The sequence below is a fragment of the Pseudorca crassidens genome, chromosome 16 (genome assembly GCF_039906515.1).
Source record: "Pseudorca crassidens isolate mPseCra1 chromosome 16, mPseCra1.hap1, whole genome shotgun sequence".
NCBI lineage: Eukaryota > Metazoa > Chordata > Mammalia > Artiodactyla > Delphinidae > Pseudorca > Pseudorca crassidens.
This window is the reverse complement of record NC_090311.1, coordinates 58,817,256-58,844,734: the sequence shown is the minus strand read 5'-3', so window position 1 is coordinate 58,844,734 and position 27,479 is coordinate 58,817,256. Positions and strand designations below refer to the sequence as shown.

The 27,479-nt window shown below is 47.0% G+C and overlaps 1 protein-coding gene across 9 annotated transcripts in view; it reads left to right on the top strand.

Annotated features, from left to right (window-relative positions):
- The first annotated feature begins 1,442 nt into the window (after positions 1-1,442).
- PLAU (plasminogen activator, urokinase) overlaps positions 1,443-27,479 on the top strand; it is a 35,326-nt gene continuing 9,289 nt past the window's right edge. The window contains exons 1-12 of one of the 9 annotated variants that reach the window (XR_010935941.1): positions 3,368-3,515; positions 3,848-3,935; positions 4,408-4,441; positions 4,585-4,692; positions 5,012-5,186; positions 5,375-5,466; positions 5,669-5,882; positions 6,100-6,248; positions 6,872-7,012; positions 7,347-7,495; positions 8,183-8,512; positions 10,660-12,151. Coding sequence is in view for 7 of the 9 variants with exons in the window: in XM_067710483.1 (XP_067566584.1) it covers positions 3,879-3,935; positions 4,408-4,441; positions 4,585-4,692; positions 5,012-5,186; positions 5,375-5,466; positions 5,669-5,882; positions 6,100-6,248; positions 6,872-7,012; positions 7,347-7,495; positions 8,183-8,359 (1,296 nt within the window). In the remaining 2 variants the exon portion in view is untranslated. Of the gene's footprint in view, positions 1,576-3,367; positions 3,516-3,847; positions 3,936-4,407; positions 4,442-4,584; positions 4,693-5,011; positions 5,187-5,374; positions 5,467-5,668; positions 5,883-6,099; positions 6,249-6,871; positions 7,013-7,346; positions 7,496-8,182; positions 12,152-17,994; positions 18,215-27,479 lie in introns of those variants that run through there. The other 8 variants (XM_067710481.1, XM_067710480.1, XM_067710483.1 and 5 more) reach the window with 8 other exon arrangements.

The window sequence follows — 27,479 nt, the reverse complement described above, 5'->3', positions numbered from 1 at the left end:
AAGTTCATCCGTGTGTCCCTAGCATCTAGAACTGTGCCTGACACATGTTAGGCCCATGATAAATCCTTGGTGAGTGAATAAAGGGATGAATGAATGATTTCACACACAAATATGATCTCATTCAATCTGCAAAGTGAGGCAGGGGCAGGGCAGGCGTTGCCTCTTTTTGTAGATGGGGAACCAAGACCAAGAGAATTAAGCATCTTGCCTGAGGTCATTAGACTTGGATGTGGCTGACCTGTGGCTAGACACTGCACTCTCTACACAGTACCAAACTGAACATTCTTGGTATAGCAACCCAGGAAAACATCTTGTGACTCGACATGAACTTCCCTTTGGGTCCTGCTAGTCAGAAAATAGCCCTTCAGTGGTCCTGTTTCCTGGACACAGTCTCAGGGCCAAGTTTGACATCCTGGTCCTCCTGGCACACCTGGCATCTGCCTGCTTTTTTATGAGCCGCTCCAGGAAATGGGGCCTCTGCATTAGTCTCTGTTGCCACGTCTAACATGGGAGATCTGGACCACTGAGATGTGGAGGCAGGAGGCTGGTGGTTTTACTCTGAGACTCAGGAACAGAATGAAACCACATGTATTCAGTTCCTTATTCTCTCACACTTGACAGAAACTTCAGATAGACTAGACCACCAAGTTAGTTTCTGGAACTTAGGCAAGCAACTAACTCATATTATAGCCAGGGTCTCCCAGGAGCTCAGAGCCCATAGTCCTAGGCATGTTTCTGGAAGGAGGTCTCCAAAGCCAGCAAGAAGGCTCCCCTGAGCTGGAACATCTTACAGCATCTGGCCCTTCTCTTCACAGCCTTCTGTTCTGAATCCCTCTCTTTGGAAGCAGTGAGGTATGGAGCACAGGAACAAGGATCAGAAAACCAGGGTTCTAGCGCTGGCTTTGCCACTTATCAACTATGTATCTTCTCTCCACCTCATTTTCCTCATCTGTGAAATGGAAATAACCATTCCCAGCTACGTAAGGCGGTTGTGAGTTTAAAGAGGAATGGTTTGTATCAAGGTGCTTTTTAGCAAAAGACAGAAATGATGTCAGTACTATTTTTTTATGGCAAGGAAAAAAAAAAAGACAAGGAGAAGGGAAACTTCCAGGGAGCCCCAAAGCGCTCTCTTCTCACTTGTTCACAGATTCATTCATAATAAAGCACCTAGGTGAACATGGCATGCACCAGGTGCTGAGGGGGAGAAAGATATTTAAGATGTAGTCTCTGCCCTAAAAGAATGGAAAGATAGCACAGACTGTGCACCAAAAGACGGACACAGATTTCAGAGAGCGCCAAAGATCACAGAGTGGAAAGGATATTCTCTCTTCACAGAGGCTCTAGGATTGTTCAACCAGGTGAAGAACCCACAAGAGGAAGGAGGGGGAAGAGGGGTGTCATGCTGCATAACGGTCTCCAAGTCTCTTTGTCCGGGAGGAAATGAGGTCATCCTGCTCTCAGAATCAGCATGACAGCCTCCAGCCAAGTAATATGGAGTCATGAGAGCTGCCGGGGAAGCTCAGTGAATCACAAGTCAGCGGGGAATTTCCTGATAACTAACCTAAGAGTTTCCGGGTAAGTCCTCAGGTTGTAACTCTGTTTACATTTTGATCATGTTTATTTACAATTAATGTGTTCTATAATGTGTTCTAACTCCAAACAAAACATATCACAGTCTTCTACAGGAAGTAGCCTGGCTGGTTCCAAAGCCTCTAGCACCTCTAACTCAGTCCATCCCCTGGGAGGCTTGGCAGCTCAGAGCTGGGCACAGAAAAACTCTCTCCCCGGAGGATGATGGGTCACCTGCCTCCTAAGCTGGATGGTTAACTTGTACTTTCCCCAGGCAGAGGCTGGCATCCTGAGATCTCTGGTTGGGGCAGAGCAAAGAGGCTTTCCTTCTTCCTGCCCTCCTGGCACTTTCTCTGCTCTCTTCCTGCCCCTCTCAAGTGGACCCAGACCCAAGGTCCAGGTTTGCCAGGCAGCAAAACGCTGTAGGCCTAGGCAGGGAGAGGGACAAGCCTTGGGCCCCTTAGTGGGTTACAGGGATTCAACCTCCTCTCCTTCCATTGAGGGAGACAGTCCTGCAGGGTGGATTCAAGTGACCCCAAGCCCTGGCTCCCAACACTAGGGGAAACGGATGGGGGTGACTGAACTTCAGAGTCCCTGCTGTAGTTCTTCAGCTCTGCCTGAGAGATATGTGTGTGTGCATGGACTTGTGCGTGTGTACACAACTGTGTGTGCTCACCCTCAAGCAGGAAGCATAGGTGGAGTCCTTTACACATGGTTTGTCTTTCTGGAAGCCAATCTATTTGATGAGCAAATATTTTATCTTATTAGAAACAAGGCTCTATGATGAAGTAGAATACTAAATACACGTGCATTTAAAAATCTGTAATTATCCTTTTGGAACGGGTGATACAAGGATGTGTTTTCAAAAATTTAAACAGTGTAAAAGGCTATGCAGTGAAAACTAAGTCTCATTCTTGTCCTCCAGTTCCCAAATTTCTCTCTTCAGAGATGAAAATAGAACTTTCTACATTAATAAGGCTTTACTATTCCATTGTCTTTATTAAGTGACAATACTATGGCCCAGGCAAATAAATGAATAGTTCATTTTAGGAACTTCCTGAAAAACCTATGAACACTTCAATAGAAAGCATCAACAGTTTGTGCCCTAAGACTTTGTTCTCACAATCCTACAATATCATATCACGACTCTTATCCAATCCTTATCAGGCCCTCACTTTCAAAGACCTGCCTTATACCGAACTGCAAATTCTCAATAAAATCGAACCCCCTCCCCTGCCACTACCAAACTACCTTACCGCAGTAAGCAATAAACTAAGCTTTGTCTTATCCACTGGTTGTGTTGATTTTCGGGGAGCTGGCATACTACTTGGAGGCAGTCCCTGTGAACACGTTTTTTTGTGTGTTTCAGCGACGTGTATTTTCACATTGAGAAAGAGACTTCACAGCTGTACAACCTGCAGACTATGCCTCTAAGCCCAAGGGTCCGAATCAGTGTCCTAGGCAGCTGGGGGCCGAGGGTGGAGAAGAGCTTTAGGGGATCTGGGAAGAGGCATCAGAGCTGGAGGAGAGTGTCTCCCTAGCGCCTTTCCTTTTGGCAAATCGGGGGGATGGGGGGGTGCTGCACGGGGGCGGGGCCCAGGCCAGGTGAATGGGAGGAGGGGGCGGAGAATTTAGATGTCTCTCCATACCTCAGTTCAGACCTGGTTCGTCCCCTCCAGTGGGGACAGCGCTGCCTCTCACAGTTTAGGTTGTGGAAGCCTGCGGGGTCCAAGTCGCGGCGGGTCCTCAGGGAAGGGGAGGGAAGGGAGTGGACGGGGCGATACCGGGCTGGGGCGGGGCCAGGGCTAGGGCGAGTCGTAATATAGAGCCAGCACTGCCCGCTAGCAGCACAGTGCGGAGACTGGAGCCCTAGAGCCCGCCCGAGCATCAGAGTGTCCACTAGTCCCCGCTATTCCGGCCCTGCGCCCCTCCGGCCATAGGTGCGGGTGAGTGTGGACCTCCCTAAGAGCGCAGGGTGGATGCGGGCGACCCAGCTCTTGCCGGCTTTACTTCTCCTTACTCGCTGCCCCGGCTCGGCTGCGGCTGCACGCTGAGTCACCGCGCTCCGTGCCCATGTATTCCCCTGCGGGGACCAGTGCAGGCTGCGCCACGACCTCTGAGCCTCCAGAGAGGATAGACGGCCGGGCCTGGGGAGCCTGGTCACCGCGGGCTCTTCCCGCAGGGGACTTAGGGGCTCCAGCCCTGAACTGCAGTAACCCACCCGGTCCGCCTTCGCGCGCTCCTCCGCTTCTTCCCCTGACTTCTCCTTCCCTTGTAGAGCCGCTGTCTAGAGCCCCAGCCTCGCCACCATGAGACTCCTGCTGGCATGCCTGCTCCTCTGCGCCCTGGTCGTGAGAGACTCCGAGGTGAGTTGGCTTCCCTGCTTTTGACTCTTGGCGGCGGGAGGAGGGGGCTTGCAAGACCCCTGAAAAGCGCTGGGGAAGGAAGGGGCTGCATAGGAAGCTGGAGTCCTCCGAATTCCATCAACAGCAGGGCCAAACCCTCCCCGGGAAATAGGACAGGTGTGGCATTGGGGCCTTGAGAACCAAGGGAGCTTGCACTTTCCGGCAAGGGAGGAAGACGCCACAGGGACTGCCCCAACCTGCTGGTATCTGATTTGTGAAGCTTGCTTGAGTCAATTCATTTCTCCCTGCTAGAAGCTGATGATCTTCCATTTGAGGGATAGTTAGACATGAACAGGGTAAGGAGAGAGGGAGCTGGAGGGAAGGCTGAGTTTGGGGATTGGGGCCAGTTTATCCTCACCCTGGGGTCCCAGGAACATGGGTCCTTTGGTGAACTTTTCCTTTCAATCTCTCCCCCCGCCTGCATCTCTTCCAGGGCAGCCATGAACTTCATCAAGTGTCTGGTGCCTGTGAGTATCCACCCCTTGCACAATATCTGGTTGCACAGATATCTTGGAAAAGCCTCAGGAGGCAGCCCCTCCCTGTCCCTGCTGGCTCCCCCTTTGCCTCCACCTATGCTCCTTGCTTACCCCCCAATCTTTGTGCTCTCCAGCGAAGTGTGGCTGTCTGAATGGAGGAAAATGTGTGTCCTACAAGTACTTCTCCAACATTCAACGATGCGACTGCCCAAAGAAATTCCAAGGGGAACACTGTGAGATAGGTATGGGGATCCTGACTCCAACTGGGGAGGAGGGGGCACCAGAGACTTGGGGGCAGGGAGACATGGGTGGGATGCAAGAGCAGGCAGGAATTAGGAGGTAGAGTGGGGGGCATCTTTATCCTCATGTGATTCACAGTCAAACATGAACACACACTATGTCATGAAGCTGAGGCTGCACAAATGTGAGGTGGGGATGGAAGGAGACCCTTTCTAGTATCTTCTGCCTCACTGAAATCATGTGAGGCCTGACAGGATCTCTAAAATGCCTGTCTGAACTTCCTTCTCTTTCTAATATTCTCATCCTCACATCCTCCCATAGATACATCGAAAACCTGCTATCAGGGGAATGGTCACTCTTACCGAGGGAAGGCCAACACTGACACCAGCGGCCGGCCCTGCCTGGCCTGGAACTCTCCCACCATCCTTCGGAAAACGTACCATGCCCACAGACCTGATGCCCTTCAGCTGGGACTGGGGAAACACAATTACTGCAGGTGAGGTGGGGGCAGCAAGGACCCTCCTTATGGCCTCACAGAAACCCTCGTTACCATCTTTTCTGCTTGCCAAGTGCTGGCCATAGCATGAGAAAATCAAGGCCTCTGGTTGAGTCTTCCCTGGAGGGGAGGACACAGAAAAGGCATTCTGGGTTGGAATGGCACCCTTCTCCCCTCTGTGTTGCCAGGAACCCAGACAATCAGAGGAGACCCTGGTGCTATGTGCATGTTGGCCTAATGCAGGTTGTCCAGGAGTGCATGGTGCACAGCTGCTCTTCTGGTGAGTGTCACTGGCCTGTTTATGATGGTGGGTGGAAGGGGACAAACTCATTTCTTCCCTTATTCCATCATAGGAGGGATGAGGAGGGAGGCCTGCAGGAGAGAGGCCTGCCTGGCCCTGAAAAACTGGGAGGTCAGAGGACCAGGAGAAGGACACTTTATCCTTCCTCCCTCCCCAAGATATCACTTTCTTTCTCCTCCAGAAAGAAATGCCCTATCTCCTCCAGAAAAGTTACAGTGTGGCCAGAAGGCTCTGAGGCCCCGCTTTAAGATTGTTGGGGGAGAATTCACCACCATCGAGAACCAGCCTTGGTTTGCAGCCATCTATAGGAGGCACCGTGCAGGCTCTGTTACCTACGTGTGCGGTGGCAGCCTCATCAATCCCTGCTGGGTGGTCAGCGCCACACACTGCTTCATGTATGTCCCTCTGTCTCTTCTCCCTGACCCTCCTGCCCTACCCCAAACAAATCCCTTCCTCCTTCCCAGCAAAAGATTCCCCTTATTTCTACCCCCTTGGCTTCTCTCTATATGGCCCATGGCCTTGGGGACAAGTGATGCTCTGAGGTCGCTGTGGTGGGGAGGGGGAAGTGACAGGATCTCACAAGATCAGACTGACTGATCTCCCCTCCCACAGTGAATACCAAAGGAAGGAGGACTACATTGTCTACCTGGGTCGGTCAAAGCTTAACTCCATCACGCCTGGCGAGATGCAGTTTGAGGTGCAAAAGCTCATCTTACATAAGGACTACAGTGCTGACACCCTTGCTCACCACAATGATATTGGTGAGTGGAAAACCCTCATCTGCCGTGATGATGATAGCTGTGGGAATGGGGGTCTGAGAAGAGACCCACGTGTGAAGTTGGGGTTGTAGGGGAACTTGAAGACCCTGCTTTACACGACAAAGGAGTGGTGGGGAAGGGTTCAGAGTGGAAAACGTGAGGGGCCTGGTGCTCCTCTGTAGAGTCCCTGAATTTCCAAACAGGTATCCTCTTCTGGGTGGCAATGGCCCTGATGGCATATAGCTTGGGCTGGGATGCCCCTTCCATTGTTGGATGGAGCCTCTGTCTGTCCCAGGATATAGAACTTGGAGAGATTATTGGGCGGGATTTCAGCCCAGCTACCTCAGCCAGGGCTTTATGAGCTGTTTTTTGCAGGAAAAAAACTCATACAGCTGTATGCAGTTGCCCTGGCTGTCCAAGGCTTTGTCAGCAGCTGGAACAAAGCCCTTGAAGCATGGGACAGGGGAGACTTGTTTCAGGTGACAAGCTACCAGCAGACCTCCCAGGATGACCTCTGACTCTGACATAGGGATAGACAGCCATTCCCTCAGGGTTTGGAGGGGAGAGATAGTGACCACCTGACTAGGTGGTGATCTTTCCCCTCTGACCGCTTCATGCTCCCCCAGCCTTGCTGAAGATCCGTTCCAGCACAGGCCAGTGTGCACAGCCATCCCGGTCCATACAGGTCATCTGCCTGCCCCCAGCGAATGGGGATGCACGTTTTGGCACAAGCTGTGAGGTTACTGGCTTTGGAAAAGAGAATCCCTGTAAGTGACATTTGGGTCTGGCTGAGAGGGTCCTGAGGGAGTGTTGTAACCTGGAAGTGAGCTCAGCTTGATCAAGAGAGGACTGTGGATGTAGAGATGGGAGCACTGTGGAGGCAGCAGATGGGTCCAGGGATGGAGTGGGGAGCATTGTTTAGGGAATGATGAGCCATAAAGTTAAATGGGTGAGGGATGAGGGACTATAGGTGGGGTAAAGACTTAGATGTGGGTGGAAAAAAATAAGGGCTTTCCCTGGTAGGGACACTTTTTGGACCTCCCTGGCAGAGAGTCCCAACAGACACATTTTAATGTACATTCCCCCGTTTCCTCCATCTAGCTGACTATATCTATCCAGAGCAGCTGAAAATGACTACTGTGAAGCTGGTTTCCCACGAGGAGTGTCAGCAGCCCCACTACTATGGCACTGAAGTCACCAGCAAAATGCTGTGTGCGGCTGACCCACAGTGGGAAACAGATTCCTGCCAGGTGAGAGTTCCAAGCATCTTTCTCCATCACCCCTAGATCTCCCTGGGCTCCTGGGCCTGTCCCTACCAGCTTTGGGGAGCCTCTCTCCAGTCAAAATCCCAAGAAGCCAGGACCGGGGGTTCAGGTCTTAGAAGGTTTAAACCAGTCCTTATGTATTTACCAAACATTTGTCAAGAGCCTGGCTCTATTGTAGGCACTTCAGACTCAAGGAGGGAGGGGGACTAAGACCCTAAGAAAGAGAAAACAACAGAAAATAACACAATTCAGTGCTCAGAGTGTGGTGTGAATTATAAATGATCAGCTGTTTAGGAGAGGGAGGTGAGAACCAACTAGATGGTCACTGAGGGGGGCACTTCAGAGAGAATGTGACTCAATAGGAATTTGAGGAGGCAGAGGAAATAAAAGAGAGCATTTCAGTTGCAAGATACAAAAATGAGAATGAGCATGGCATATTTTGGGATGGGAAGGAGAAGTAGGGTCTGAAAATGTAGGTAAAACTGTAGATAACAGGACTTCGAAAGCCAAGCAGGGGATTTTTAAACTTGGTGTGGTAGGAAATGGGGAGTCACCAAGGACTTTGACTCTAGGAAACTCTCCCTTTTCTCTCGGGCATGATTGGCTCGTAGGATCAGATGGCCCCCTTCTCACTTCTCCCAGGGCTCACCTTTTGTGTCCTTGGCTTAACAGGGAGACTCAGGGGGGCCGCTGGTCTGCTTCACCCAAGGCCGCATGACTCTGACTGGGATTGTGAGCTGGGGCCGTGAATGTGCCATGAAGGAAAAGCCAGGCGTCTACACAAGGGTCTCAAGCTTCCTGCCCTGGATCCACACTCACATTGGGGGAGAGAATGGCCTAGCCCTCTGAGGGCCCCCAGAGAACCAAGGGAAGAGGCGGGTACCACCCACTCCCACAGTGACCGTCATTTTTGCAGTAGGGCCATCTGCACAGCTATATGTAACGAAGAGACTGAGGACGATGAGCTCTGCAGAGGTGGTTTTGCTTGTGCTGCCCATCAGGGTGAGTGACAGTAGCTTCACCCTCAGATACACGTCTGGGTGCTGGACGCCCAGATCTCCCCTGGCCAGGATGGAAGGGTGGTCCTGAGCCAGAATGGTATTGTCGTTTTCTGGACTAAAGCTTCCTGGAGTTAAAAATGGTATCTCCTGTGCATAGGTGGAAGGAGAGCCAGCTCCCTGGCAGTGGGCCATTCATGAGGCCCACTGTTGGGAAATGAATAATTTCCCAATTAGGAAGTGTAACAGAACTGAGGTCTCTTGAGAGAGCTTGGCCAATGCAGGAACAGTGGTTTGGAGAGTAGGGACACTAAATGACTTGAGGGAAGGGCTCTGACATTCCATGAATGTATCAGGAAATGTTATATACGTGTGTGTATGTTGGCACACTTGTGCACAGGCTGTGTCAGTGTAAGAGCTGGTGTTCTGTGTCTGACTGCAAGTCTAGATACTTCCCCAAATTGTATGGACTGTGACATCACACAGAATGGCCTGTTTGGAGAGGTTGTGGGGCCTCTTGGGTCTCCCAGGTGATGATATGTATAAATGTACCATTCTGGGGCACACACTGTGACCAGCACTAAATTTCCAGTCTCACTTTCACATAGATGTCCATTCTTGGCCAGTTATCCCTTCTGACCTTCCCGCCGAGTTCATCCAATCCTCACTGAGTGAGGTGAGGACCATTCCTGTACACTGAATATTTAATAATTATATTCTGGTATTTTTATTTATATCTATTTTTGTAATTTTGAATAAGTATGGTTGATCAAATGTGATTTTTCTGAAAATTTTGGCTCTTCCCTCATGCTTGTATGGGAGGGAGTTGGGATGATAAAAAGTAGAAAATGACAATGGTGGAATGCACCCCAGAGTTTCCTGTGGGGCGATATCTGGACTTAATGGGGCTTTGGGAGGAGAAGCTAGGAGACTTGTGGAACAGACCCTCCATAGCACATAAGGTACAAAAATGTGCCCCAAGCCAGAAGTCCACAGCTTGGTAAATGGTGTGCAGGCTTTGTCAACTCCTAGTTCCCTCCCCAGCCTCATGCCTCTGTGCAGTGCACATCTTGTACAACTTTACACGGTGATCCTACCATATACTCTTCACTCTGACCCCAACAATCCTTGGGCTGACTTCAACCAAGGGGGACATGTGCATGAGTGAAAATTGCTGATCCCAAACCCAGCCCAGCTTGAGTCTGTGGCATTCAGGAAACAGAAGACATAATTTCCCATCATCTGTGCGTGGGGCTGGTGCTGAGTTTCCTCAGTGTGTGTTAATGAAGCTCATGACCAGCCTTTGCTATCCCTCATATCAGGGAGCTCAGAATCTAAAGCTGGGTGATATCCTAATGGGCATGTACATATATTTTGAACCAAACATCAGCTTCTTAAGAACTGGATGTAGAAGGCAGTTCAGGAGTTACAGTTGGATGCCAAAATTTTGGAATTTCCAAGCTATGCTAGTGAGTTCTGGCCATGTTTCTTAACCAAGTCACCTGTGAACTTAAAAAAAATATATATATATATATGTTTATGTTCTACCCACAGAGATTGTGATTCAGGTCAGGGCTGGTGCCAGGGCTCGTGATTTTAGAAAAATTCCCTAGGTGTTTCTGATATGCAGCCCTGATTGAGATACATTGGTGACAATTGGCCAGATTATGTGAAGGGCCCAAAAATTCAAGACGTGGTCAGCGTATGTTCTCTGCATGAACAGTTAGATTTCTGAGTGGGGTTTGGGGGCACAAGGTCTCCTGGGCTTCCTGTTCAGAGGATCCCTAGACAATGGACCCCTGGAGGGCAAGGACCCAGAGTATTCAGCTTTTAATCCCCATAATCTAGCATGTTTCATTCAGTATGATGTTCCGAGCATGGATTTTGAGTCAGGTGGCCTGGACTAGATTCCTGACTCTAAAATACTAGCTGTATGACTTGGGAAAAACTCTTAACCTTTTGTGTCTCAGTTTCCTCATCTGTATAAAAGAGATATCTACCTCCCAGGATTGTTATAAGGATTCATGCGTTCATAAATCTCTTAGCCATAATCCTGGCACCTAGTAAAGGCACAAAAACAGTGGCTACTATTACAAAACTCTGTAAATTCTCGTAGAATTGAATGGGAACCCCTTCCCCTCTTTACCCCAGGATTGCATAGGTGTATTTTGTGGAAGATGAAACCTGCTAGGAGAGAAAAGGCAAAGATGTGAAGCTAAGGAGCCCAGCCCAGGCTGAGTTGCTGCTCAGCCTCTGCATACCCCGCAGGGGCCAAGAAAGATCTTGTTCCAACATGAACAGCGCCAGCATCAGGGCTCACAGACACTGAAAACAGGGAGTATGAGCCCTACTGGTGGGTTGAGCAATGCACTGCTAACAATCTTCAGACCATTTCCCAGCCACCTGACCGACCCCCAGCCAGCTGCTACCTCTTCCCAGTCACAGACCTCACTCCGGGGTAGCAGGAATCAGCCACTTCTCCAGCAACCAGTTTCAAGGCTCCAGATACAACCCTGTCACTCACTTTAGGGACTGCCTTTTTCTAGTGCTCCCTAAGTGCTGGACATTGTACTAAGTTCTTCACCTATTATCTGGTTTAATCCTTATAACAATCCTATGGGGAAGGTGCCATCCTTAGCCCCATTTAACAGAAGAGAAAATGGAGATACAGAGAGATTAGGTGACTTGCCCAAGGCAATGTGGCTGGTAAGTAGCAGAGTGCTGGCTCCAGAGTGCACAGGCCCGGCACTCTCAGCAGGGCCCAACCTGAGCGAAGGTTAGCAGCCCTCTTTTCAAGCTCCCTACTTCAGGGATGCTGGGTGCAGGGAGGCTAAGTGTATCCGAATTTCAACCCTGGCCTAGATTATAATTCTTTCCTCTTAAAAGATTCCCAGGCCAAGTGAGCAAATCACACTCAGCCACCAGTTTCAAAGTAAAACTTTACCCTTCTCAAGCAAACCTCAGCCTTTTTGGTTGAAACCTGATTTCATTGAAGTGGTTTTTGTTTTCACCAGAACCCCTCCTTCTGAAATAGTCTGTGGCTCATGCTATTATCAGGACTCAACTTGATTTCCACTCATGCTCTGCCTTTCCCAAGCCAACCCTGCACAACAACACCACCCCTGAATACACCCCTCCACCCTCATCCCTGTTTGTCCACCTTCCTCCCCAGCTGCTGACATTTGAGCCCGCCCTTTGAATCACAGTGAGAGGAGTTTGCTGAGGTGTTCTTTAAATAACAGTACTACTGAGGTATACTAAATCACATACCATACAATTCACCCATTTAAAGTGTGCAACTCAATGATTTTTTAGTATATTCACAGAGTTGTGCAACTATCACCACAATCAATTCTAGAACATTTTCACCAACTAAAAAATAAACCCCATACCGTGTAAGAGGGATAAATCAGGAGCTTGGAATTGACATACACACACTACTATATATAAAAAAGATAACCAACAAGGACCTACTGTATAGCACAGGGAACTCTACACAATATTCTGTGATAACCTATATGAGAAAAGAATTGGAAAAAGAATGAATATATGTATATGTATAATTGAATCACTTTGCTGTACACCTGAAACTAACACAACATTGTAAATCAACTATAATCCAATAAAATTTAAAAAAAAGAAACCCCATACCTATTAGTAATCACTCCGATTTTCTCCCCAACCCCCTCAGCCCCTAATCTACTTTCTGTCTCTATGAGTTTGCCTATTCTGGACATTTCATATAAATAGAATCATATAGCACCTAGTCTTTTGTGACTGACTTCTCTCCCTACCATGTTTTCCAGTTTCATCCATGTTGCAGCATGTATTAGTACTAATGCTGAGTTTTAAGTAGCAAATTGGGAGAAAAGATAGTCTAGGCCCCATTCCGACCTTGCAGTCCCATTGGGAGTCATTCAACAACCTTAAAAGAAAAATTTTTTTAAGGACCTTGACACCAGGCACTGTTTTAGATGCTGGGGATACAGGAATGAATAGGACATAGTGCTAGTCCTCAAGGAGCTCACAACTTTGCAAAGGAGACAGAACGATGACCACAATTTAATGTGATAAAAATTGTAATATTTTTGCTATAATAAAAGTATGTATAAATGTGTGGAACAATGATGAGGAAGTAAGTAATTCTGCCTTGGCAAATAAAGGGAGACTTCCCAGAGGAGGTGATATTTTACCTGGGCCTGCAAAGATGCAAAGAAATTTGCCAAACAAGGAGGAGAAAGGCATTCCAGGGATAGGGAAGATAATGAAGGCATGAAAAGAAAACCAAGGTGTTCTCAAGAAGTGATGAATAAACTGCTGTGGTAGAGAAAAGAGTTGGGAGGGGCAGTGAGCAAGCATGGAGTAGGGGTGGGAGTAAGGAGCTGCTGGGATCCAGCAGGTGAGGACCCTTAGGCAGGGCTGATACTTAGTAGCAGGTGCCAGTACTTCTCAATCTCTAAAACACTGATGTCCCAAGATCCACACACACCCCACCCCTGACATGGTCCCCTGCCACCCAGCCTCTTTCCAGTTCTTCATAATCCAGCAACCACAGGGTTAATGCCTGGCAGAGGGCCCCTAGCAGGGGCCTCTGAGATTCCTTCCCTCCTCCAGCTGCCTTCCACGTGTTGGTACTCGGAAGTCCTGCTAGTTAAATATTTTGAATATCACTTCTTGCCCTCAGGCAGTAAATCTAGAAGGTTAATTAAGGTCACGGAGGCATAAAAAGGTTTTTTTCTCTGAACTAAAAATTTCCACCCAATTGTAAAAGTAACTATAAAAGTAAAATGCTTCCATAGCATTCTACCGCCATTTTTAAAAATTAATTTTTATTGGAGTATAGTTACTTTACAAGGTTGTGTTAGTTTCTGCTGTGCAGCAAAGTGAATCAGTTATATGTATACATATATCCACTCTTTTTTAGATGTCCTTCCCATTTAGTTCACCACACAGTACTGAGTAGAGTTCCCTGTACTATACAGTAGGCTCTCATTTGTTACCTATTTTATATGTAGTAGTGTATATATGTCAAGCCCAATCTCCCAATTCATCCTCCCTCCACCCACCCAGCCATTGCTAACATCTCTAGCTTCTTGGGTCTCCTTTGCCATCTCAACCTCCTCTACTTGGCCCTGAATATTGGGTTCCCCAAGACCAGACCCTAGACCAGCTCCTCTTCCCACCCTAAACTCTCTCCCACACAGTCTTATTCACACCCAGGTTTAAATGACCATCAATCAACAGTTGATTTACAATGATTATCTCCAGCCAGACCTCTCCTCTGAGATCCAAACCCTTACTTTCCATTGTCTACTTGACGTCCTCTTTTGGTTTTCACATATAGGGCACTTCAAACTCAACCTGCCCCAAACCAGCCCTGTCTTCAGGTCCCAACCCGATGGGCTTCATCCATTACACTCTGTCTTGGGTGACGGCACCACTTCCATTCACATCCAGAAACCTAAAAGTCATCCAGATGCTTCTCTCCTTTCACCACGCACCCCCTACCATCCCATCCATCTCCAAATCCTGGCAATTTGCCTAAGAGTTCTTTAAATTTATTTTATTTATTTATTTATTTTTGGCCCCGTTGGGTCTTCGTTGCTGCGCATGGGCTTTTCTCTAGTTGCGGCACGCGGGGGTCATTCCTCGCAGCGGTGTGCAGCCTCTCATCGTGGTGGCCTTTTCTGTTGTGGAGTATGGGCTCCAGGTGCATGGGCTTCAGCAGTTGTGGCTCACGGGCCTAGTTGCTCCGCGGCAGGTGGGACTTTCCCGGATTAGGGCTCGAACCCGTGTCCCCTGCATTGGCAGGAGGATTCTTAACCACTGCGCCACCAGGGAAGCCCTGCTTAAGAGTTCTTGAGGTCATCCATGTCTCTCCATTTTCACCACCACCATTAGCTGAGCCCATCCCACCATCAACTCTTGCCTAGACCACCACAATAGCTTCCCAACTGGCCTCCCCCATTGACTATCTCTCTTAATAACTCCCACTGCTCCTGGCTGGCTAGCTTGGGCAGGGTCCAGCTCCTACCTCCTCTTTAGCTCCATCTGGCACCAGCCTCTCCCAGGCTTGCCCTATTCAGCCATTCTCTTACTCATCAGTTCCTCTCTCACCACAGGGCCCTTGTTAGTCATGTTCCTTCTGCGTGGGACTTTCTTTGACTGTTTAAGTTCTTCCTCATGCTTCAGAGATCTCTTTGCCAAGAAAGTCTTTCCTGGGTTGCCTCTATCTGTAGAAGGTCTCACTATTTTGCCTACAGTCTCATTACACTATGTATCACCTCTCTGATGCACTTGTCACTATTGCAATTTTACTTCTGCTGCATCACTATTTGATTAACGTTTGCTTTTCCCCACCAAAATGTAACTTCCATGAGGGACAGTGTGTGGGGTTTTTTGGTTTTTTAAATTAGTTATTTATTTTAGGCTGCATTGGGTCTTTGTTGCTGCGCTCCAGCTTTCTCTAGCTGTGGCGAGTGGGGGCTACTCTTCATTGTGGTGCACAGGCTTGCGGTGGCTTCTCTTTGGCTTCTCTTGCTGCAGAGCATGGGCTCTAGGCGCGCTGGCTTCAGTAGTTGTGGCTCGCAGGCCCTAGAGCGCAGGCTCAGTAGTTTGTGGTGCACGGGCTTAGTTGCTCTGCAGCATGTGGGATCTTCCTGGACCAGGGATCGAACCTGTGTCCCATGCAGTGGCAGGGAGATTCTTAACCACTGTGCCACCAGGGAAGTCCTGACTGTGTTTTGATCATCACTAAATCCCCAGCATCAAGCATGATGTCTAGAATATGGCAGATATTTAATAAATGTTTACTGAATGAATGTATTCTGATGTTTCCATTTTTCTCTGCTTCTTTTTTACATAGCTGTGTTCACACTCTATACATAATTTTGTATCTTGTCCTTTGCTTTTGTCATATTTTGTCATAGCCATTTCCTGTGGTATTGCAAATCTCTCCAAGAGAGAGATTATTTACAATGTAGTTAATAACACCCATCCAACCTACCTTTCTGGATTGAGGCATCATAAAGTATGTGAAAGTTACTTGTAATCTATATGTACATATGAGACAGTATTATTTGCATTTAAAAGGAAATGGGGGTGAAATTTCTCTCTGGTGCCCTCCCTACCATTGCCCTTATACCTCTTTTCCTCAGGCTTTTTTTTTTTTTTTTTTTTTTGGTGCCCTTGTTCTGCCTGACCACCTAGTTAAGGTCTAAAATAACTCATTAACTTTAATATGCTACCAGCCCAAAGAGTTTACATTTTTTAAAAGGACTTCTAAAAGAAGGGCGTTACAGCCAGTTTGGTGAGGTTTGGGGGCTGAGAGAGGACTCAAGATATTCACTGATTCATTGGTTTATTCTTCACTCATTTCACTCATTCATTTAACAAACATTTATCGAGAGTTGGTCATGGGCCTGGCACTGTGCTGTGTACTGGGTGTAGAGATGATGATGTGTACTGGGTGTAGAGTCTCAGCTTCAATGGGCTAAAGGTAAAGTGAGGGACAGACAAGCAAGTGAACGGACTACAGTGAGAGCATAGCTATGAGGAAGATGTGTGAGATGGGCATGGAGGGCTAACAGTGGAGTCTCAAAGGGCAAATATGGAAGGGACAAATGACAATCTGAGTACAGGAAACAGTATGTGCAAAGGTAAAGAGGAAGGAGAATGCATGGAGCCCTCAAGGAACTGCATGTAGTTCAAGGGGATGGGCTATACAGGGCCAATGTTAGAGAGGCAATTTAGCTGGAGGAATTGCCGAGAGCTGAAACCTGAGGGCCTAGAGGACCCTGCCTGCCACATGAAGGACTTTGGATTTTATTGTTATGGGGAGTCATTAGAAAGTTTGGAGCATGTGACAGCAGTGTGAAAGATTTGAGTAAAAGAAGATCCTTTGGCCTAGATGAGACTATGGGCAGGGAAAACCAGCTCAGAGACTAGTACAATTAGCCAGGTAGGAGCTGAAGAGTGTCTGAACCAGGGCAGTGGCAGGGATGTGGGAGGGGAGGGTACAGATATGGGAGATTTGGGGGGGATAGGATAGACTTGGAGCCTGGATGGGGTGAAAGGAGGAGAAGGACGTATCATTTGGTTTAGCCTCCTGTCTTTGGATAAGTAAGATACTGCATAATTTTACAGGTGAGAAACTGAGGTTTCACTGTAAGTGATTTCCCTAAAGCCATATCTAGTAGGTAGTTGACCGAACTAGAGTTACTACTGGTGCAATTTTTTTTTTAAATTCGTTATTCTTATTTATTTATTTATTTTTGGCTCAGTAGTTGTGGCATGTGGGCTCAGTCGCTCCACAGCATGTGGGATCTTCCCGGACCAGGGCTCAAACCCATGTCCCCTGCGTTGGCAGGCGGAGTCTCAACCACTGCGCCATCAGGGAAGTCCCTACTGGTGCAATTTTGAGGATCAGTATCTACAGGGCAAGCTAGACCTGCTGATGGCCTATGTGACTCTGTCCACTCAACTGGAAAAATCCTCATCACCATAGTCACCAAGTGGTGATGTCATCCAAACCTGTGGGGGTTGACGCTTGTTTCCTAAACATCCCAGGTCTGTTCAGCCCTGTGACTGGGGTTCTGACTTAAGGAATTTCTCCAAGACCTCCCAGTGCACTGTCAGCGCACTGATGCACTGTCAGTGAACTGGTGGATGGGTCTGTGGTATGTATAAGGGGATTAGCAGACGCTGTATCTAGCTGTTTGCCTTATGGCTTCCTAGAACTGAGACATGACTTCTGGTGTTCGGGAAGATCATACACACTTGGCACATAACCAAGTTCTGCATGCAGGGTGTGAAGGTGAAGTCGATTTTGTAAGAACTCTGGCTGATAGTGTTTTCAACCCAATCCCTCCATCCCCCTTTTCTGTGGTCTGCCAATTGCCTTTACTTTCTCACTCCCTCTGAATATAAAGGAAACGGAATGACTTTCCTTTCTCTCCTGGCTCTTCTCATCCTCGCTCTGCAGTCTCTTTAGCTCTCTCTTTCCAGAGCTGGTGTCAGTGCCATGGGTGAACAGGACTCTAGCTCCAGTTGGGATTTCCCTCTGATTAGCCTGGTGACATGGGTCAGCCCCTGCCTCAGATTTTCTCTTACTGCTCACTACACCTGTATACCTCTTTCCATCACAGGCTGAGAGGCTCTGCCTGGGGAACTCTAAGCTTTTGAGCCCCAGGGGAGCTGGATATATATATATATATATATATATATATATATATATATATATATATATATATATATATATATATATATATATATATATATATATATATATATATATGGAGTTAACAGCTATCGATCAGATCACTTTTATTCTCCACTGGAATTTGGCCACCATCCCTGGCTATTAGAATTCTGCCAGATGCCCCAATGGTGAGCTTACCAGAAGTCCTGCTCTGACAGCCCCTTCTTGTAGCCCCATCACATCAAGACTCCCTCAGGCACTTACCTCGGCCCTTTCTCTGTCCTTAGCTGGACTACTTCATGGCTGAGAGAATGAGGAGGAAGGATGGACAGAGGCACGGGGTGGGATAAACATTTTGCTTAGAACATCCATCTAAAGCAGTGGCTCTCCAGGTATGGTCCTTAAATCAGCAACTTCAGATCACCTAGCACATGTTAGAAGTGCAAAATTATCAGGTCCCACTCAAACCTACTGAATCAGCAACTCTAGAGGTGGGGCCCAGCAATCTGTGTTTTAACAAGACCTCCAGGTGATTCTTTTACATACTCAAGTTTGAGAACCACCCATCTAATGCATTGATTCTCAGACTTCAGTATGCACACGAACCACCTGGGGAGCTTGTTAACCATAACGTGGTTAAACAAAACTGGATTGGTATCTGGGCAACTGTATTTTTAGCAAACTCCCTAGGTGATTCTGGTATTCATCAAAGATTGAGAATCACTGATCTAAGGAATTCATTTTATCAGTTAGCTGAGTCTCCTGGGGAGGGAGCAGACAGAAGGCTGTGGAAATGTCTCTCAAAGTTACAAATGCCACCTGCATCTGCACTTCTGGGGAGCTTGTTAGAAAAGCAGGATCTGAGTATCAGATGTATTGACCCCAAATCTCTGGACCTGAGGACCTGGCAGCCACATTCAGAGTTCTCCAGGTGATTCTTATGCATGTGAAAGTTTGATAACCCCGGAGCAACAGGTCAGCAGGCATTCTCAATGATGGATGCATGTTAGAATCACCTGGGGAGCTTTAACAGTGACCTGATATCTGAACCCCATCTCCAGAGAGTCTGATTTAATTAGTCTGGGATGGGGCTTCAATATTTTATACAAGTCGTCCCTCCCACCCCCACCCAAGTGATTTTAATGTATCGTTAGGGTTAAGAACCATCAGGTTAAAGGATGATGCAGATCTGGGAAGAATCAGGAAATAAGAGAAAGCGAAGGAGTGCCAAAGAAACAATTGGTGGAATCCTGTGGGGGAGGTTAGAAATGTCAAGTTGGAAATATGGAGGAGATAGAAAGGTGGGAAGGGCCTCAGGTGGGAGGGGGAGTAGGTTGGCTTGAGTGGTGTGGAGCTTGGTGTAGGAAAAGGGTTAGTGTATTAGTTTTCTACTGCTGCTGTAACACATTACCACAAATTTAGTGACTTAAAATAACATAAAGGCATTATTTTACAATTCTGGAGGTCAGAAATCCAAAATGGGTCAGCAGGGCTGAATTCCTTCTGGAGATTCTAGGGGAGCAGAATCTATTTCCTTGCCTTTTCTAGCTTCTAGAGGCTACCCACATTCCTTAGCTCATGACTCCACATCACTCTGACCTTTGCTTCTGGCATCACATCTCCCTCTCTCACCCTGACTCTCCTGTTTCCCTCTTATAAAGATCCCCTTATAGATTGTGATTATGTCGGTCCTACCCAGATAATCTAGAATAATCTCCCCATCTCAAGATCATAACTTAATCACATCTACAAAGTCCCTTTTTTCATGTAAGCTAACATAGTCATAGATTCCAGGGATTAGGATGTGGATATTCTTGAGGGTCATTATTTGGCCCACAACAGTCCGCTCTCTGGCCCCCAAAGATTCACAATCATCACATATACAAAATACACTCACCCCCATTCCAACATCCTCCCAAATCTCGACCCATTAGAGCATGAACTCAAAGCCTAAAATCTCATCACCTCAAAAGCCCCAACTTTCATCATCTAAATATTCTTAAATAAGGTATGAGTGAGGCACTGGATATAATCCATCCTAAGACCCATGTTCTCTCCATCTGTGAACCTGTGAAACTCAAGAAACAAGTTATCTGCTTCTAGGAATAGGCATAGGATAATAGTTATAGACATTCTCATTCAAAAAGGGAGAAAATGGAAGAAAAAAAGAAGTCACTGGTCCCAAGAAATGTCAAAATACTGCTGGGCAAACTCCTTTAGGTTTCAAGGACTGAGAATAATCCTCTGTGGCTCAAGGCTCTGTCCTCTGGGGTTGCCCCTCCTCTCTCAGAGTCATTTTTCCTTTTACTTGAAGGGTAACTTATGTTTGCAGCAAGAACTTTTATCACCCTGTTTCCTGCCTGTGGAATGTTGAGAGTCTGATAATCTTCTTTCATTTTGTTTTCTCTGTCACTTTCAGTCCAAAGTGTTTCTACTGATATAAAATTCTTACGAACCTTGTGGGTCTCTCACATATGTCATAGGCATTCACTCCATTAGATAAAAGTCTTCTCCACAGATTTTTCTTGGATGATCCCATCTCTATCTCTGGATTCTGCTGAGATGGTTGTGGGGATCCATGAGTAACATGCCCAATCCATTGTAAGAGCATTTTGTAGTAATAAATGCTCTGACTTTTTGTATTAGCAGAAGGTCGTCCAGTCACAACTTTGACTTTCTCTCTAGAGTATTGTTTCCTGAGAGTGAATCTGCTAATTATAACGTCTTTTCCAATCTGGATAGGGTGAGAATCTCCCAGACCACTAAGTCCTGGTTCCTTTTTATTCAGAGTTCTTCCCTCAGTTTACTTCTTTCCTCTCACATTTTACTATAAAGATCAAACATAAATCAGATTTCACCTTCAACACTTTGCTTGGAAATCTCCTAAGCTAAATACCCAAGTTCATTCCTCACAAGTTCTGCTTTCCATAAAACTATAGGATACAATTCAGCTAAGTTTCTGCCACTATATAACAAAGACATCCCCCTCTTCAGTTTCCAATAAAATATTCCTCACTTCCAGGCCTTCACCAGCTGTACCTTCAATGTCCATATTTTTACTAATATTCTGTTTATGATTTAGATATTATCTAAAACAATATGTTTTCTCTACTGTGCTCTTCACTTTCTTCTTATCCCTCACCAGTAGAGTTTTTAACATCCATAGTTCTACTAACAGGCTGTTCAAGACAACCTAGGCTTTTTCTATCATGCTTCTAAAAATTCTTCCATTCACTGCCTACTGCCCAATTCCAAAGCCACTTAGTTTTTAGGGTATTTGTTACATCAGTGCCCTACTTTTTGTACCAAAATCTACATTAGTTTCCAATTTCTGCTATAACAAAGGACCACAAATATAGTAGCTTAGAATAATACAAATGTATTATCTTACAGTTCTAGAGGTCAAAAGTCCAAAATGAATCAGCAGGACTGGAGGGTCTAGGTGGAATCTCTTTCCTTGCCTTTTCCAGCTTGTAAAGGCTGCCCACATTCCTTGGCTCATGGTCCCATAGCACTCTGACCTCTGCTTCCTTCATTACCTCCCTTCCTCTCACTCTGGTCCTTCTGTTTCCGTCTAAAGGACCCTTGTGATTATATTGGGTCCACCTGGATAATTCAGGACAATCTCCCCATCTCAAGATCCTTAACTTAATCATATCTGCAAAGTCTCCTTTGCCATATAAGGTAACATATTCATAAGTCCCAGGGATTAGGATGTTGACATCTTTGGGAGGCCACTATTTGCCTACTATAGTTAGCACAGCTTAATGGGAGTGGAAACAGTTGCTTCAGGAACAGTGAAAGTCAAGCAGAGGTGAAGGTCCCCAGTCTGCAGTCCAGCTTCTCCCAGGGTTGGGTTGGTCATGTCTGGCTGGCTCCAGGAAGCCCCTGGCGTGGCTGAAATGTTTGGTCAGTCACATGTTTATTGGTGTTCCTCAGGCCCTGGACTCTCTCCTCTACTCAGAGAGAGGAGGAGGGAAATAACATTTACTGAGGGCCCACCAAGTGCCTGGAACACAGACAGGCAAAGAAGCCACAGATTCTTGATTCTCTATCCTAAGGCCTTGCCCCTGGCCTGGGACTCCAAAGTCCCTCAAAGAGCAGGGGTTCTTAGCATCCACAATCAGACTTGTAGTGGTCCCTGCAACCCCCAACGGCTAATCTCCTTCCTGGGCAGGCAGTTGTGTCATGTTGGGCAGCACCTTTCCCTCCCTGGCACCTGTGTGTGACTCAGACCCCCAGGTAAAGCCCAACCCAATGGGAAGTGACTAAGCATTGAACTTTGCTTCCTCTTATTGGGGAGAGAGGAGGAAGCCTGAAGCTGGGCCTGGCCCTCCCTCTCACTCAGATTTCTCAAGATAGTAAGGGAGAGGGTGGGGCTTTGCAGGTGACTGTACCAGGGAAGGTCCCCTAGAGCATCCCCACACTTCTGCTTTTACTGTGTGTATGTGTGTGTGTGTGTGTGTGTGTGTGTGTGTGTGTGTGTGTGTTTGTACAGTTTAGGAGATTTGAGGGTGGTGGGCATGCTGGGATCTACCAGATTTTCCCAACTTCTACCTTGCTGCCTTTGAGGAGAGTCTAAAGTTTGTTTCCTGCACCCAATGAGACAATTTTCTTGAGTATGGAAAGTGGGATTTGGGGAATCAGGAGGACTCTTGCCTATTGCCCAGGCTGGAGTCCTGACAGTGCTAAATTACAAAGACTCTGTTTAAAATGCATAGTTGGACATCTCTGGAAGGTTGCATGGTACTGTAGTTGTCTCTAGGAAGGGAAAGTGGGTGGTTGGAGGACAGGAAAGGGAGTCTTACTTTTCTCTCTTACCCTTCTTTGATAACTTTTTTTTTTTTTTTTTTTTTTTTTGCGGTACACGGGCCTCTCATTGTTGTGGCCTCTCCTGTTGCGGAGCACAGGCTCCGGACATGCAGGCCCAGCGGCCGTGGCTCATGGGCCCAGCCGCTCCGCGGTATGTGGGATCTTCCCGGACCGGGGCACGAACCCGTGTCCCCTGCATCGGCAGGCGGACTCTCAACCACTGCGCCACCAGGGAAGCCCCCTGATAACTTTTAAATTTTGTTCCATTTGCAAGTACTCCCTATTCAAACAGAAAGAATAATACATCGTTACCCAAGAAAGAAGAGAAAAAGAGAAACCTTTTCCATATTAGTGCTAAAGTAATTCACAGTGTTAGTCATTGACTGGACAAGCACTATGGCATCCTGTTGGACATCAGGCACTGTACTAGGTACTGGAGACTCTGCAGAGAGCAATGCAGTATCCCTTGCTTCACAGAGATCCCCGTCGGGAGAGTGACTGAGACAGAGAACCAGGACCACGCAATGTCAGAAGCGTGATGATGGGGAAGGTGCAAAGAAGGCTCCTCTGGCCAGACTCGGGGAGAGGAAGCCTTCCTGGACCTGGTGCTGTCCATGCTGAGACTCAAAGGGTACATAGGAGAAGAGAGAACCAGGCATATGGAACATCACAACAAGTACAAAGAGTGCAAGGGCCATAAAAAAATCTTGGTTGCTTCCCTGGAATTGCAAGCACTCGATAGCTCTGGAGTGTTGAGTTTGGAGGAAGTGTTGGAGAAATGAAGTTAAAGAGGTAAGGTCAGATTATGAAGTGTTTTATAAACAAGTTTAAGATAAGTTAGTGGTCACTTTGAAGGCAGGTGTGGAGCACCTAGGGACAGGGGTTAATAATAACCCACAGGTATTGGAATGCTCTTTTATGCCAAGCACTATAATCTTTTTACGTAAGTTTCTTCATTTAATCCTCCCAGAAAGCCTGAGATATTTACTATTATTTTTTTTCTATTTTATGAGTGAGGAAACTGAGGCTTAGAGAGGTTAAATTCAGTGGGAAATATTACAGGGTCACACAGGAAATACTATAGATGTCTTAGCACACAGCTAGCCCAGGGCAAAGCTGGGGTCTCTCCGAGGCAGTCACTCAGTCTGCAGTGCTACTTCCTCATTCAGATAGAGCAGTGGTTCTCAACAGGGAGTGATTTTGCCCCTCAGGAGACATCTGGCAGTGTCTGGAAACATTTTTGGCTGTTACAGCTAGGGGGATGCTACTGGCATCTAGTGGGTAACTAACATCCTACAAAAGACAGTCACACACAGCAAAGAATTATCTGGTCCCAAATGTCAATAGTGCCAAGGTTGAGAAATCCTGAGACAGAGAATGAATTGTAAGGGGCAGACATAAGGAGGTAGCCAGAGGGCGAGCGTGAGAGTTTTAGAAAAAACTATTTTTTTAAGGACTTGTGTATACTGTATTTACAGCAGCAAGAGACAGGGGTCAGTGGCAACAAAGTCCTGGATGGACCGGACACATCCTTTTCCCAGTATGCTCCTGCCGCTCCCAAGCACCAGTTTTAAGAGTTCAGAGAGAGGCTTCCCTGGTGGTGCAGTGGTTGAGAATCTGCCTGCCAATGCAGGGGACACCGGTTCAAGCCCTGGTCTGGGAAGATCCCACTTGCTGAGGAGCAACTGGGCCCGTGAGCCACAATTACTGAGCCTGAGAGTCTGGAGCCTGTGCTCCGCAACGAGAGAGGCCGCGATAGTGAGAGGCCCCGTGTACCGCGATGAAGAGTGGCCCCCACTTGCCACAACTGGTGAAGGCCCTCGCACAGAAACGAAGACCCAACACAGCCATAAATAAATAAATAAATAAATTTAAATCATTTGGGCTTCTAATAAGACCTCTGCTTAAAAGACAACAACAACAAAAAAAGAGTTTAGAGAAAACCAATGATGAATTATCCTAGAGTTACCCAGAGCTAACTCTGAAGAGTTTCCTGCCACCTGATAGACCCAGGACTGTTAAGGGATACTAGCCAAGATGACCGCCTCCTCACCTATTCTGAATAGATCAGAATAGAACCCTATTCTGATAGGCCAGGGCTCCCAGCTCTGATGCTGCTGACACATGGTATTGGAGCCCAACGTTTTTGGTCAATGCATAATTTCAACAAATGATAACAAGCAGCAGCCAAGAGACCAGAGACACAAGAAGAATATTGCAAACCTTATTGCCTGAATATGCTATTCTCACAAGTATCCCTTCCACCTGGGTCAAGAGAGGATATTAGGTGGGTTACCTGCCTATTCACTGATTTAACACAGAGCCCTCCCTTGTCTTTCTACCTGTAAACTCCAGACTCCTATAAAGTGGGTCTTTATAGGAAGCATGTAAAAACTCAGAGGATGAGGCAAAACACTGCTTTAGTTTCGAGGATGTTTCATGTTGGGTACTTGTACTCCTGAGTGCTTTAGATCAGCGGTCCCCAGCCTTTTTGGCACCAGGGGCCTGTTTCATGGAAGAAAATTTTTCCACGGACCAGGGGTAGGGGTATGGTTCTGGCAGTAATGCAAGCGATGGTTCAGGCGGTAATGCTAGCGATGGAGAGTGATGGGGAGCGGCAGATGAACTTCGCTGGCTCGCTCTCCCTCCCCTCACCTCCTGCTGTGCGGCCCGGTTTGGTTCTTAACAGGCCAAGGACAGGTGGTTGGGGACCCCTGCCTTAGATCCTGCTTATCTCTCGGTTTCCAATCTTTACCTGAACTCTTAACTGTTTCCCTCCTGGTTCTTGTCTGGCTCTGCAGTTTGACTCTCAACAGATGTGTCTGTCCTAATTGGGCTTTCCAGCAGACCTTGTCCCTGTTCCAGGCCTACATGAGTCATCAAAGTCTTGCCTCTGTCTTCCCTATTATAGCTTTTCATCTTGCCCACTGTCTTAGCCCTGAGAGTGAGGAAAAGTTGTCCCTAGGGCCTAGGATCTAAGAGTGCTCAGGAAGATCCACCTTTTCCTACATCTGAGAGTCCATTCTTAGACAGTTAAATTCTTCTAAACATCCTGTGTTTCCCAAAGTGTCCACGTGGAAATTCCAGGAGGTAGATACTAAGTGGAACAAAGATTTTTGTAGCCAAATAAGTTTGGGGAATGCTCTGTGGACTTAGTTTCTTGTCTACAACAAGGCTTCTCAGAGCCCTTGAAATATTATGTTCAGAATAAAGGTCCAATAAGGGCATTTATACAGTTCACAATCCATTACCCCAAACCCTTGGGATGAGATGTATTTGGAATTCAGAATTTTTCAGATTTCAATAAGGTAATGTGATGAATATGCTATTTATCCCATAGCATCCCCAGCAGAGTGGGACAGGCCCTGTAATCACATATTTCTGCAGAAAAACTTCTGGATAGTCACACTAAGTAAGTTAAATAAAGAATCTGAAAACTTACAGATCAATTTAGGTCAGGTTCTGTCCCTGAGTTATGAAAAAACTTTTGGTTTTCAGGACTTTTTGGACTTCAACATTGTGGATAAAGGATTGTGAACCTGTGTATGAAGCCCCACCAAATATATTTTGGCCACAGAACCCCCCTTTTCCAGGAGCATCCAGTAGGAATAGCATCCCCAGACTCTTGACACCTGAGCTATTGGTCTGCAAAACAACTTTCCCATGGGAGGGAACACACTGTGGCCTCGCCAGGCACTCACATTAGCCTCATCATCTCTGGTGACAACTAGATGAGATGTGGATTCTGATAGCTGAACAAGGAGGTGGAGGTTGAAAGACTGAGCACCCACCAGACACAGCAGATCTGGTTGGGTAGTCATGGTGCTCAGCCTTCAGGTCTTAGGTGGAGATTGAAAGACTGAGCACCCACCAGACACAGCAGATCTGGTTGGGTAGTCATGGTGCTCAGCCTTCAGGTCCTGGGTGGAAAAAAGGGGCATGAGGAAGAGCAGCACTGTGGAAACATGGGCTAGTGTTTTCCTCCTAGCACTCTTCCACATTTTTCAAATTGTTTTAAAAAACTTCACATTTTTCCCTCCCTGATTATTGTTTTCTACTGCAAGGAGTTGCTCTGAGTGTTGCTGAGGGAGAGAGGCAGGCCCAGTGCTGATGTTCACCCTGAGGGCAAGATGCTGGGTCCCTGGGAAGATGGCTTCCTGTTGTTCTGGCATCATTGTTCTAGCCCAGAGTTGAGGTGTGGTTGTGGGGCGCACATGAAGCCAGTGTCCCCTGGGTTAGGAGGAGGATGCTGGATTTCTGGAATATTTCCAGGAAGACTTCCTGCTTTGACAAAAACAACACAAACACAGGAAAAGGGTCTGGGGCCTAAGGGGAGGGAATAATGAACCAGAGTGGAAACTCTGGAATGGAGGCTTGTACAGAGAACAGCCAGGTACAGAGAAGCTTTCCCCTCGCCATCCAGCTATGTTCCTCCGGCCAGCGGAGAGCATTTCTCCACTGAGGTGACAGGTTGGGAGCTGGAAGAGGGGGACCAGTAACTCTTGAACCTTCTCCACCTTCCTCTTATCCACTCTGCACTTAGTGTCATATTTCACTGTAGCCTGGTCCATGGATGGTGAGGGTGGAGAGGGGACAGTGGACCAGTGGCCGTTTAGCTAGGGCCTCACGTTTATGAAGGGCCTCAAATACAGACCTTAAATGTGTAGGGTTTTATATCCATCAAAGAGCTACACTCAGCCTCACTCACTGGGATTAGCAGAAAACATGCATCCCAAACTTGTCCCATTACCAGATCACCAGCTGTAGTGTGCTGTAAACTATTATTATTTTCATATGGCTTGTGAATTGCACCATTATGCTGCATTACATGTGTGTATGTATGTGTGTATGGGGGGGTCACAAGCTTTAATTTACTAAGTATAAATATTTGAAATAGACCACAATTTAGTAACTATTTTTTGGCAATTAAAAAACATCAGGAGCCAAAAAATATGGTAGT